The sequence below is a fragment of the Grampus griseus genome (assembly GCF_964374135.1).
Source record: "Grampus griseus genome assembly, chromosome: 1".
NCBI classification, from domain to species: domain Eukaryota; kingdom Metazoa; phylum Chordata; class Mammalia; order Artiodactyla; family Delphinidae; genus Grampus; species Grampus griseus.
The window spans coordinates 53818333-53832385 of record NC_139017.1 but is presented as its reverse complement, the minus strand read 5'-3'; the positions used below and the strand labels follow the sequence as shown (position 1 = coordinate 53832385).

General features: G+C 36.3%; 1 protein-coding gene across 11 annotated transcripts in view; it reads right to left on the bottom strand.

Annotated features, from left to right (window-relative positions):
- The window catches only part of PRRC2C (proline rich coiled-coil 2C), a 98713-nt gene that overhangs the window by 19086 nt on the left and 65574 nt on the right, over positions 1–14053 (bottom strand). For 9 of the 11 annotated variants that reach the window (XM_082670460.1, XM_082670465.1, XM_082670464.1 and 6 more), the window contains exons 19-24: positions 12223–13036; positions 11719–11804; positions 6465–6653; positions 6074–6325; positions 4783–4875; positions 1597–1698 (exon numbers count right to left, since the gene is read on the bottom strand). In XM_082670460.1, the coding sequence (XP_082526586.1) occupies positions 1597–1698; positions 4783–4875; positions 6074–6325; positions 6465–6653; positions 11719–11804; positions 12223–13036 (1536 nt within the window). The remainder of the gene's footprint in view (positions 1–1596; positions 1699–4782; positions 4876–6073; positions 6326–6464; positions 6654–11718; positions 11805–12222; positions 13037–14053) is intronic. The other 2 variants (XM_082670463.1, XM_082670467.1) reach the window with 2 other exon arrangements.

The following is a 14053-nucleotide window of genomic DNA, read 5'->3' as shown; positions in this document are numbered from 1 at the left end:
ATTGACAAGGACCTACTGTATAGCACAGGGAACTCTACTCAACATTCTGTAATAACTTATATGGGAAAAGAATCTGAAAAAGAATGGATATATGTATAGGTATAACTGAATCACTTTGCTCTACACCCAAAACTAACAAAACATTGTAAATCAACTATACCCCAATATAAAATAAAAATTAAATTAAAAAAAAGTAAAAATAAACCAGAAAAAGCCTTAAGCTAATACAATTTAATTTAAATTTACTTTAATTCAAATGCATATTATTTCTTTTTGGGGTGTTAAAAACATTAAGTGAAAGGCAATGAGGAAAGGCTTTCTGAAGAATCAACAACTGGCCTGAAGAATAATTAATGATGATATTGTATTTGCTTATGCGAAATGAGACTGCCTTAAGCAGAATAACGGTAAAAACCACATGTAAGATATAGTATGAAACACAGGTTAAGACAGTCATTCAGGTGGAAAAACAACAAAAAAGGCTGAGTAGGAACTGGCAGTAAACAGTAAGAACTGGGTAAAGATGGAGATGACACAAAGCAGAAGCGGTTGTCTTGTAAAATCTTATAGTCTCAAACTTGTATTTAAGCAGCTTCTTAAAAAGAAGTTGGGGGTATTAAAAAAAAGTTGGGGGGGGGCAAGGGGACAAGTGGTCAGGAGGCTGGAGAATCAAACAGAAAGAGTCTAGAAATAAACACTGGTCACATTATTAAAAAAAACTTAGTTACTCCCTCTCCTGAAGATCATCAAAAAGATTCACTGGCAACCAGTGTAGCATTAGAAAGCCCTGCTACAGTAGAGGATAAATACTTGCCCAGGTTATGAAACTAAACAAACAGCACCAAAGAGATAAATAAATGCAGTTAAAAAAAAAAATCCTCACTTAATTCCACATCTGTACTTTTAACCACTGACTAATCTTGAGGTGAACAACTGATTTAAAATACTCTCAAATAACTCAATTGTAAAAAAAGTATTAGTAACATAGCTCAAAATTATAAGAATAGGAGATTTAAAAAAAAAAAGCCTAAACTTCTTGACATCAAAAAACATGTGTTGTGTAAAACTCTTTTGGACCGTTACTCAAAAATTATCCAACAAAAATCAAATCAAAATCACTTGTATTAATCTAATCAATTACATCTTCATAAAATATTCTTAATTACTACATTACATTCATTCAATTCACACATGACTTAGAGGAAAGACAGAAAATTAGCATTCTTACCATTATTAGTACTTAGGATAAAAAAACATGCAACACCAAGTTAGTTGTTTTCTATACAACTTATGTATCCAATAACTATTAAGATCTCTAAGAGGAACTCAGTACAAACATGAAATATAAAATGCTCTCCTGTACTTTTAAGACAAAATTCACAAGCATAATACGCCTTACTTTAAATATGAGGATATCAAGTCACTGCTATGTGGTATTAGAAACGAATACAATTTTAAGGTATAATTTGACATCATTTCTTCAGCTTAGTGTTGCTGCTTTTCACACAAAACTAGTAAAAATACCAAGAGTATTGTTAACTTATGTCCCCTTGCATACAATAATCAAGGACCGTTAGAAATGGATGTAGTACATACCTTGAAGGTGAGGCTGAAAGTAGTGGGAGGAACTGAAGTTAGGCTGGAGCTCTGTTGTATAGTCTCCCTCTTAGGGAGGGGGAGGGTGTTGGGCAGGGGCACCTGAAAAGGTAGGCAACACATATTATAATCTAACTAAGTCTGCTACAAAAGCCCCATTAAAGATAATGCTAATGTATTCTAAGGCTATTTTCATCAGAGCCAAGAGGAATATTTGACTGCTTAGTTACACTGTATTTATAGTAACTGATAATTCTGGACATCTTAGATAAAACTTCTGAGAAGAAATACTATCTGCTTATTTATGCATAAATTGACAGAAAAAGAATCTGTCGCAAACACAAGGTAAAAACTCAAAGGTCATGCTTCCTATATTTTAATATATATACAAAACACCTGGGGGTGTTGTTAAATGCAGATTCTGATTCACTTGGCCTGGGGAAGGCCTGAAATTCTGCCTTTCAAACAAGCTCCCAGGTGATGCTGATGCTACTGGTCCCTGGACCATACGCTGTATAGCAAAGCTCTAAGTAATATAATTTCCACCATTTACAGGGCCCACAGGTTCTATGAGAAGCATTTAACATGATAGGGTAAGTATAAGAAATTATTCTCTTTACAGCAACCTAGTCAACTTATAACTAGATTCAAGAACAAAAGTAATGTTGAGAGGAAAATATATAGTATCACCCCCACCTCATTACACTAACCAAATTGCTTTGCTATAGTAAGACATGATTATGGCAAGTACTGTTAGAAACTTGAAGATACTAGAAATTCACTACTCATATCTCTTTTCTTCCTCTAAGTCTCTGGATCTTGAGAGTTTATTATGTACTACTATATGATTGATTTGTACTACTACATGATGGTTCAGTCAGTTGTTTAAACACAATGACTGAGTTGTTGGGGGTGGGTTTAAGATAATCACTTTGTGGTACTATGGACAATCTAATGGAGATTATTTTATAAATCTTTAAAATAGCTGTGCCATAATAATCAAAACACCACCTGCATTTAAATCTTCAAGACATTCAAGATTCCAAACAATTGTAATATAAGGTACTACAACCAATAAATATTAGCTAAGATCCTTAAAAAGTGCGTTAAGCCTCGGGAAATAAGGCTTTTTTTCAGTTTAATTTTAATTTTTAACTTTTTGGCCACGCCAGACGGCTTGTGGGATCCTAGTTCCCCAACCAGGGATCAAACCCGTGCTCCCTGCAATGGAAGTGCAGAGTCCCAACCACTGGACCACCAGGGAATTCCCCAGTTTAATTTTTAAAAAGACAAAAGTTCTATGCATAAAATGGAGCCCCCAGACTAATGAATTAGAAAGGGACATTTCAAAAGGTCCTAAAATTTTTTCCCATGTAGGACGTTTGTTTTTAACACTACGTTAAGCTCAGAATCACCACCAAACTTGGCACAAATAAGCAACACTGTGAAATCATTCCAAATTTATCACCTTTTATAATGCTCCCTGACCCAAACTGATCTTGTTTTCAAACATACTCTGGATACACTGCTAAAAATCAAATATAGACTATTTACTTAAACCCAAGACTGGGCGTCTTCCCTTCAGTAGTCCTCTGTGTACAAGTCACTATGTTAATTAGCCTTGCAGATTAGACAGAAACCATTAAAATGCTCATATGGATATTTTCAATGAGTTTTAAGGGTTCTGAGAATAATGATCTTCCCTTCCATATTCATATTTTATAAATTATATTTTTAGAAAAGAGTTGTTTGGCAGAAAGCATCATATACTTTCTGGAAAAGGTAACATACTCTACATTTTTCTAAAGTGAGAAAAGACAGCATGATTCAAGTATAATTAAACCTTACTGAAATGTTACTAATTCAATATTTGAGAATCCATGTAGTGACATCAGGAAGTAAATTGACAGAAAGTCTTTCTGCCCTTCCCAAGTTTTCTATTACTTGCTATAAGAGGTTAAATAAACCTTTCTCCAAAAGGTCAGGGGAAGAGGATTTGGCATATGAAGTGAAGCTTCATAACATAAGTTGGACAAATTACATTAATCAGCTCCAAAAGTGTTCTCTTATCACAAAGAGAAAATGTGTGTCTTCCTCCTTTCTCTCCTTTTCCCTTCAGCTGGACTACAAAAGTTGGATTAAATGATCCCTAATGCATCTCACCTAAAAGTCTATATACCTGATGCTAGAGAGAAAAACAGAAAACATGGGAAAGACATTGTAATAAAAGATAATTGAGATTTTTATTCTAAAATAATAGAGTTAAAGCTTTTTAAGAGATCTTTAAATATATCTGTAAAGGTTATTTTTTTAAAAGAAGCCTTTGTTTAATATAGAAGGCTATATTTAAAAAAGAGACCAGATGAATTTCCACCATACCTGCTCTCCAAAACAAGAGCCATACACGTAACTTCTAAAATGCTCTTCTTCTTCTTCCATGGGAGGTTACCTAACTTTTTTTTGGCTCACAATTTTTCACCTGTCAGTTAGTGAATTAGGCCAAATACTGGACTTTACTGGTTTTTAACAGTCTTGAATTATAACATGGTTGCTTTGGGATACTAGAGCTAAATTTACATAACTTACTGTCATCTTTTAACACATTTTTGAATGGAGACATATTACGGCCACAGGCGTTAGTTTCTGCAAAAATCCCCTGGTCCATAATGTGTTAATAGAGCATTTAAGGCTATATGAAGATATACATTATAGCTCAATCTTCACAAGAGGAATGAAGTTGTTAACGTTCAGTATAATTTAAATTCAAAAAGAAACACATAAATCTTTGGTAATAATCTAATTGTCTTTTTAAGTGAATGACCTTTCACTGCATTATAAAAAGGTGTCATTTAAGAACAAAATTACCAACCAAATAAATGCCGAATCTGTAGAATGTGAAAGCTAAGAACAAAAATTCTTACCAAACCAGGTTAATAGGATTAGTACTTATGAAACCAAGCCTCAGCATCACAAGCCTGTATATTAAACATAAAGCTGATGACTTTCAGGGGAAAAGCAACAACTCAGCTTTGACTATTTCCCCTAATTATATTACAGTGCTCCTAAATACAAAGTTACTATCAACTTTTTCCCTAAGAAGAGTTAAATATTGGTTATAAAGTGTGTATTAGATAACAATAGCCAGGTTCCTATTCAAACTTGCCACATCTCAGGTTGATTACTTACATTATTAACCAAAGTATCCTCCATCTTTGCATTATTAGTAGCCACAGTGTTAGGCAGAGAGGAAGAAGGTGTAGTATAGTCTGTTACAGACTCCTGTGGAGTGGTAATAGAAAAAAATACGTTTTAAACTGAATTAAAGAGTCACTTTCTAATAACAGCCTAACAGTTGTAAAGTTGTTTGGAAGAAAGCAGGAGAGAAGAGCAGATCTTAAGACTCAAATCTTAAAGACCAAAAGTGGGATAAAACAAACATGGACCTACCACATTCCAACCACTGCTGGGGTCCTATACATTTAAAAAATATACTGTATAGTACTAGGAGGTTGTCAACAGTGTCAAATAGTTATTTCTATGGATTTCTAAAAGAACTCTGTGTGGTTCTTATACTCAATCTATAGCTTACTTTCAACTATTGATTTTTTATTTTCTTCAAAATAAAACATGGATAAACGAATGTCAAGATCTTAGTTGTCACAATTAATTAGGTTTTAGGATAAACTCCTTGTTTATCATCATGAATCTCTTCTTTAAACATGGCAGAGTTAGATCACACAAGCTTTTCACTTCTATGCACTGAGTAGTATGGCAATTAAAAAGAGAAAAATATTCAAGTAATATGAAAGATTCCATCTACCTTTCTTCTCCATGAATACATGTTCCGGAGTAAACACCAAATGGCAGATATAAATTTGCTACTCCCACAAGTGTCAGTCCCCATAAAGTCACTCAGTGTATCTTGCCTTAATGACTATTTCTAAAGATATGCATCTTTCATTCAATGTAGTTCCTAAATTCAAGTCAACCATTCCTCTGGTGCTCAACCAATGAAACATGATCTGTTCCAACCCTGAAAGAAAACTGGCTATACTGGAGTTACTAAAAGTTTATCTTTTAGTTTATCTTTCCTGACTTCAGAATCTCACTAGTGTGCAAGATAAGGAGGGGTCCACTGTAACTCCATTAACAAAATAAAAAGTAATATAGAGCAATTCTTTCAAAGTCTATAAACACGCTGAAAAGCATTCTAATCTTCGGTAAATATTTTTTCACTTTGAACTACTCAATAGTCCAGAATTAAGTTGCCATAGAAAAATAATTTACTGTAAGGAATTTCTTTAGATCACATATGCACACCATGAAATAAAATCTTCTCTGTAAGAAATAATAACCCTTATAAGCTATAGAATTATATGCCTCAAGAAAAAAAAAAAAGTATTTTGTTGTTGCTTTCCCCATTCATTTTAGACGTGATTTGCATCAACTGAACTGGTAATCATTGCACATTGCTTACCTTCACGTTAGTGCCATATTCTGGGGACGATACTGAGATCATTGTTCCTATTTCAGTAGACATTTCTGAAACTGCTTTGGTTTCCTTTGTTGCCACAGGATCTGTACTTCTGACTGTAGCAGGGCTTGATTTCTCTTGTCCTTCCGGCTCCACCTGTTGGGCATCTTTTACTTTTCTATTTTTTAATGAACGTTCCTTTCCAATAGGACCAGGTTTATGTTCTTTGTTTTCTACTGGACTCAAATCTGGAAGCTAAATTCAATGTTTATGACAAAAACACATCATGATCAAAGACATTCATTGAAAACTAATCCAATTTTGAAACTTATTTATTCTCCTTAAGTGTTAGTGGCTTTCATACAATTATATCTGGAACATGAACTATATTTACCTTCTGGGCTTTGATAGGGCCTGCCCGTGGCTGCTTCTGCCGTTGTTCTTTAGGTTCAGATATTTTGTCAGTAGTTTTTTCCGAAAGCACAGGAACAATTTCATTTTCACCCCCATTTGAAGCTGGAGCACCAAACTGAATTGTGTCAATTCCAATTTCAACTCCACTTTCTTGACTATTCTTTGTTCCCTAGTAAGAGAACATTTAAAAACTTGCTTCAGATGTGAGAGAGTGGCATGGACATATATACACTACCAAATGTAAAACAGCTAGCTAGTAGTGGGAAGCAGCCACAAAGCACAGGGAGATCAGCTCTGTGCTTTGTTACCATCTAGAGGGGTGGGATAGGGAGGGTGGGAGGGAGAAGCAAGCGGGAGAAGGTATGGAGATATATGTTTATGTATAGCTGATTCACTTTGTTATACAGCAGAAACTAACACACCATTGTAAAGCAATTATACTCCAATAAAGATATTAAAAAAAAACCCTCTGGTTTTATAATGATAAAAACTTTAAAAAAAATACTTGCTTCAAAGCAGAATTCAAATTTGAATGATTTATGTAATAGCACACATTTTAAAAGTACAATAGAAGGTCTGAAGCAATCTACATCCAGCTGAGATTAACTGACCTTGGTTTATGTTTTAGGAGAACACTCCCTTAACCCTACTGATTTGTATTAGAAAACAACAGATAAAATAAAAACTAGGACAAGACTTAAGTTTTAAAGTCCTGGCTTTAAGTGCCCTGGGTTGAAGGGCAAATCACAGCCTCAAGTTAAAACAAATGTAAAACATCATTTAAAACAAATGTAAAACAAATACAGAAAGGCACCACCAGCAAGAGATAAAGGAATGAATTAATGGAGCAGAAAAAAGATAGGAATTCCAGTGTCACCCACTTCTGCTTTGAAAATAAAATGAATTAATATACATGAAAGTACTTCGTGATTGGTAATGGCGTGCACACACATCAGAAATTCATTCATCAATTAAACTGCTACTTTATGTAATACCTTCTTTGTGCTAGGCGCTGATCCAGGCAGACACTACCTATCTAACTTGCATTATAATGGATGAAGAAAATAAACAACTAAAAAGTTAGATAAGGGATATGCAAAAATTAAAATATGGTTAAACCACTTAGAAAAAGGCCCTAGGAGGTCATACTGAAACTGAATCTAAACTATAGGATTAGTGGAAGGTGTTTCTGGCAGAGCAAACATCTAGTGTAAAGGTCAGGAATTAAAAAAAAAAACAAAAAAAAAACCTAGTGAGGCTGGAACACAGCAGGTATTAGGAACAGTGGCAGAAGATGGACAAGCAGAAGGTTAGATGACATGGGGTTTTGTAAGCCTGAGGATGTTTATAACAATGTCCCCCAGTGGACATTCAAAACCACAGATAGTACTCAACAGTGTACATACTGTGTTTTTTTCCCTATACATACACACTGATGATAAAGTTTAATTTACAAATTAAGCACAGTAAGAGAACAGCCAAATTGCCAGTCACACTATTTTTGCGCTTTGGGGCCACTATTAAGTTACGTAAGGGTTATGTGAACACAAACACACCAAAACGACCAACTTGATAACCAAGATGGCTACTAAATGACTAATGGGTGGGTGGGAACACTGGATTTCATGACGCTATTATTCAGAAGGGTGTGCACAATTTAAAACTTATGAACTGTTTTTTCCTGGAATTTTCCATTTAATATTTTCAGGCTGTGGTTGACTGCAGTTAACTGAAACCACAAAAACTGTACTTAACCTTTTCATGGAAGAACAAACAAAAAGACAAAACTAGGGACAAAGTTAAACTTCAGGCCTTGGTCTTATAATCATATCACTATTTCATATCATTTTTGGTACCCCTAAATTAAGTGTGGCAATTACTGTGTAAGGTTATTGTTATATTTATCAGTATAACAATGTCAACAGTAGGAATAAGGCATGTCACTCAGATCTATTTTTAATATCTGAACATTCACTTTCAACTACAAACAGTACTGATATAACTTAGAATAAACATCTCTGTTTTAGTCAATGTTGAAATTTTCTAGTCAGTTCAATATAAATGTACAATTAATCTTAGAAGAGAGAATGGTGCAGTACTTAATAACTGAAAGCTCTTGATTTTATGTACAAAACAATTAAGAACTTATAAATAGTTAAATGAATAGGAATATAGTTAATGGGACTAGTTAAAATAGTTAATGGGACTTAGAGAACGTTGACAATATTATATTCTTTGAAACAAAAAATGTCTATAAAATATAGATAAGACAAGGAGAGATGATAAAATCATTCTATCCAGAAAATATAAAGAATATAAAGAGGATGAAGAAAAATATGCATGAGAAAAATGAGATACCAACAAAATATCCTGGTGCTCCAAGAGGCTGAAGAAGAATGTAAGCATCCTTCTAGTATTATCAACTTGTAGTGGAATGTCTACAACAAAAATCTTGCAGCTGAGAGATTATGGTCCCTGTACTTTAATGTCAACTTAAAAACCTGGACCAAACATTTTAATAAAATTATTAAACCAGTACACTCATCCAAAACAAAGAAAAGAAACTTTCTACTCCATCCTTCTCATTAGTAATGAAAAATCAACTTTCTATACAAGAAATGTTCTAATTAATCATAATGTCAAAACAAATAGGCAGAGGAAAAACGATTAAACTGGGCATCTCAGATACAGAATCCAGTGATTCTTAATTCTATTTTTACAAAGAGTTCTCTGTAGAACTTAAAAAAATCAAAACAGATGATGAGGCCTACTCCAGACCTAAGTCAGAAAGCTGAACTGGGGGTAGGGAACAACAGGAAGACTTCCCTGAAAGGAAAAAAGAAGAAAAACAAAATCTCTTAACTGTATCTTCCTTGACATTTCTCTGCTCCCCTTTTATGGCAAAACTACTCTAGGTTCTCTACACAGTCAGCCTTGCCTCAGCATCCATGGGCTCCACCGCCCCTGGATTAAAAAAACCAAAAAAACACCCGAGAAAGTTCCAAAAAGTGAAACTTGAATTTGCTGACACCGGCAACTATTTATATAGCGTTTACATCGTATTAGGTATTACAAGTAATCTAGAGATAAATATATGCAAATACCGTGCCATTTTATACAAGAGACTTGAGCATCATTCGACTCTGGTATCCGTGGGGGATCTTAGAACCAATCCCGCTGCGATACTGAGGGACGACTGTACTCATCTTTTCTCCCATTTTCTCTTAAATTCACACTAACCAGGCTTTTGCACCAAGTGCTCCACCAACATTTTTTTTGTCAAAGTCACCAGTGACCTCCACATTGTTAATGCCAACTGTCAATTCTCAGGGTCTGTCTTACTTGACTTTCCAGCAGCATTTGACACACTTGATTTATCCCTCTTTAAACTCATCTTTCATTTGGATTCCAGGACACTTTTCTCATCACTTAGCTTCTCCATCTCCCGCAACTCCCTGAGTTGGGACTCGGTTTTTGTTTCTCTTCTCTTTTTCTAACTACTTTTATAACTCATTCTCCCTTCGTGACCTCAACCAACGTCATCACTTAAGCACCATCTAATGACTTACAAATTTATGTAGTCAAACTAGACTATCTTCTCTGAACTACAAATTCTTTTTTTTTTTTTGTGGTACGCGGGCCTCTCACTGCTGTTGCCTCTCCCGCCGCAGAGCACAGGCTCTGGACATGCAGGCCCAGCGGCCATGGCCCACGGGCCTAGCCGCTCCGTGGCATGTGGGATCCTCCCAGACCGGGGCACAAACCAGTGTCCGCCGCATCGGCAGGTGGACTCCCAACCACTGTGCCACCACGGAAGCCCTACAAATTCTTATATTCAACTACCTACTTGACATTTCCACTTAGATGTGTAATAAACATCTTAAATCTAACAAGTTCAAAACTGAATTCCCTGATCTTCTTCCCCAATGATGATTCATTTTACAGCTTCCCAATCTCAACTGATGGGAACTCTATCCCTTTTGTTGCTCAAGTGAAAAGCTTTGGAGATAACTGACTCCCTTTTCTCACATATCACATTTAATTCATCAGTAAATTTATGAGCTCTATCTTCAAATACCCAGAAACCAACCATTTCTGATCACTTTTAATGTCACTTCCCTGGTTTAAGCTATCATCATTTGATTATTGCAACAGCATCTTACCATCTATTCTTTGCTCCCACAGACTGTTCTTAACAGACTACTTAGAATAGTCTTTTAAAAGGTCAGATGCTGTCACTCTTTTTCTCAAAACTATCTACTGTCTTCCTACCATGCCCGAAGTCCCTACCGGATCCTCCACCTATTATCTTTCCAACCTCATCTGTTCTCTTTTCATCCCTACTTCAATCCAGCCATATGGACCTCTTCAAACACACCAGGCATGCTCCTGTGTTAGGGTTTTGTATTTACTATTCTCTGAACCAGGAATTCACTTTTCCTCAGACAACTGAATAGCATGCTCTCTTACCTCTTTCAAGTCTTAATTCAAGTGTCACCTAAGTAGCCTTTTCTGGCCACCCTATTTTAAGCTGTCTCCACACCGCCTGGGAAATTCCTTATACACCTTCCTTGCTTTTGCTTTTCTCCTCAGCACTGATCACCATTTAACATTCTATGTGTTATTTATTGTTGGTTCTCCCCAACTACAATGGAAGCCCCATGAGCACAGGGTTTTTATTCTGTTTTCACACCACCACCCACTTTTTCTAAGGCCACAGGTTAGGACAGTGCCTGATACCATCACAAGTGCTCAATAAATGTTTGTTCAATGAATGAAGAATTGCTGGCCTAAATAGTCAATTACCAATACTGCGTGTTTGAGAAATTACGTTAGAACAACCTCCCGGAAACTCTGCTTCTAGGTAATTATACTGATTATTCAAACGTGCATATCATTAAAAACATAGAACAGTCCAGAAAATAGTAATTGCACTTATACTCTCTGTGTCACAAAGCTAGAACTTTTAAAATGTTAACCTTAATATGTCTAAAGGTGAGAAGCAGCTTATAACTGTTGAGATTCAGTAGCATTAACATCACTTGGGAACTTATAAGAAATGTACTCAGGCCTTAGCCCAGAACTAATGAATCAGAAACTCTGGGCATGGGTCCCAGCAATCTACTTTAATAAGCTCTCCAGGTGATTCTGATGCATGCCAAAGTTTGAAAAACTGTTTTAAGGAAACTCTGCCACACTAACCCCACAAAAGCCATTATTAAGTCTGTTCCTACCTCTGATGAAGTAGCTGATCCAAATGATGTTAGGGGCTTATTCCATGCACTGACTGAAGGTGGCTGCGGTGGACTAATGGGACCTACTGAGAAGGAGAAGCCACAGGAAATATGACCATTAAAATTTAGAGGCTAATAATCTTTAATTCATTTAACCCTTTCTTTTAATGGTAGCTAGATAATAAAACAATGATTTTCACATGGTATATAATTCTTAAAGAGATTCTTGCATACCAAAATAAATATAATCTCCTCCAAAACATTGTACCATTGTTTTATCAACACAAAGTTGTGTCCATAAAATATGGCTGTTAAAAATATAACACACTTGTCTTAGAAACAAAGGTGTTAAGAAAGGAAGCTAAGAAAAGATTACTGTTACTGCTTCCTACTGACAAAAAAGAAATGCCTAGGAAAAAACATACTGAGTATATAAATAAAATTGAAAACAAACCCCCAATTCCCATGCCATATCCCACCTCTCACTTCCTGTTGCACACTTACATTTCTTAGAGATGTCATTCAACACAGCTGGTGGGGCCACCTTGTTATCCCATAATTCAGTTGTAAGAGTGCCATGTGACTGTGGGGTCTGGATGGGTTTTCCTGTGGCTACATAATCTGTGCCATTAGGTGTCTGAGCTGAAGGCAGTCTAATTGAAGGAGGTGGCTGTTTTGAAGACTGTGTTGTAGTCTGTAGTGGACTCTGGACTGGTTTGTGAGTCTGTCCCTGAGTCTGGGCTGGGGCAGTAGGGGCTGGGACTGAGACTTGGACTAGGGCAGGGGTTGGGGCTGGGATTGAGGCAGGGACAGTCGGGGCTGAGGTGGGGGCAGCTGGGGCTGAGGTGGCTGGAGGTGGAGCTGAAGCTGGTGATAGAGCTGAAGCAAGGATAGGAATTGAGGCTGAGGCAAGGATGGGGACAGAGGCTGGGGTGGAAGCAGAGGCAAGGATTGGGGTTGGAGCTGGAGCTGGAGAAGAGGCTGTGGCTGTAGTTGAGGTGGAGGCTGGAACTGGAGCTGAGGCTGAGGCTAAGGTTGGGAGTGGAGCTGAGGTGGAGGTAAAGACTGGGACTGCAGATGGGGCTGGAACTGGAGCCGAGGGTGATGCTAAAACTGGAGCTGGGGTTGAGGCTGGAACTGGAGCTGAGGTTGTGGCTGAACCTGGAGCTGAGGCTGAACCTGGACCTGGAGCTGAGGCTAGAGCCAAAGCTGGAAGCTGTGCTTGCTGGGTTCCCGTAGCCTGTTTTTTGGCAAATCTTGGCGGGAGCTTAGAAGTCTGACTTCTTCCTTTTTCATTTGCATTCTTTTTATTCCAGACCTTAAAAAATTTGCAGGAATCATTTGTGTCAGTAACACAGCTGAAAGTAATAGTTCATACACAGACATTCCAACAAAGCTATCTACTGCTAATTTAGCTCCTTTACTTTACAAAATAGCTACTTGATAGAATAAAAACATCAAGGTTGCCAATGAGATTTTAAATTACAAGATGCTATAGGGGAAAAAAGACAAATATGTATTATATATTCTTGACATACAGGTCCACAATCTCTTTTCCACTATTCTGAAGTTAAAGAAATTAAGGAAATTCGCACTAAATTCATTTGGCAGCAAAATCTGACCCCACCTGACAAAAAATTACTGACTTCACTCAACTCATGTTTGCCACAGAAGCATTAATCCTGGGAGTGTTGCTAGGTATTATGCTATATAAAATACGCACCAATGTATCTTCCTAAACAATAATAACAAATAAATGACTTCTGAAAATATCTAGTCCCAAGAATTATATCCAATTAAACTCAATATTACCAACCACATAGGATTTTTACAGTGTTTCCTGCTTTTAAGCCTCTCACCTGTTAGGGCTCTTTATCGGTATGACCTATGTGCTCTATTTATTTTTATCCTCTGTCAGCATTTAGTAAAATGGGTGTTGGGTTGATCTAAAGGAAATAATGTATCATGATTCATACTATGTATTTCAAAGAACTAATTTAGATTACAACAGAAACTTGTATAGGTCAAGAATCTGCAAGTTATTAGAGATCATGGCAGCTGTATTCATTAAGTTTCCAAGATGATTTAAAATTAACCCTAACTCTGCAATGAAGTATGATGGGGCAAATAAGATATATTTTGAAATAAAGTAAAGATGGTCTTCTCTAAGGCAAATGGTGAGCTAGTGATTACATTCTACTTAAAATTTACCTCATTCTGGTTAAAAAGTTTAAAGTTGTGAAAAATCAGGTCATTCTCAAAACTTGAATAATAACTGCAGCCCTGACCTTATAGGTGGATAGAAACCTTGACCATTTCCTAGTATATTTTGGGC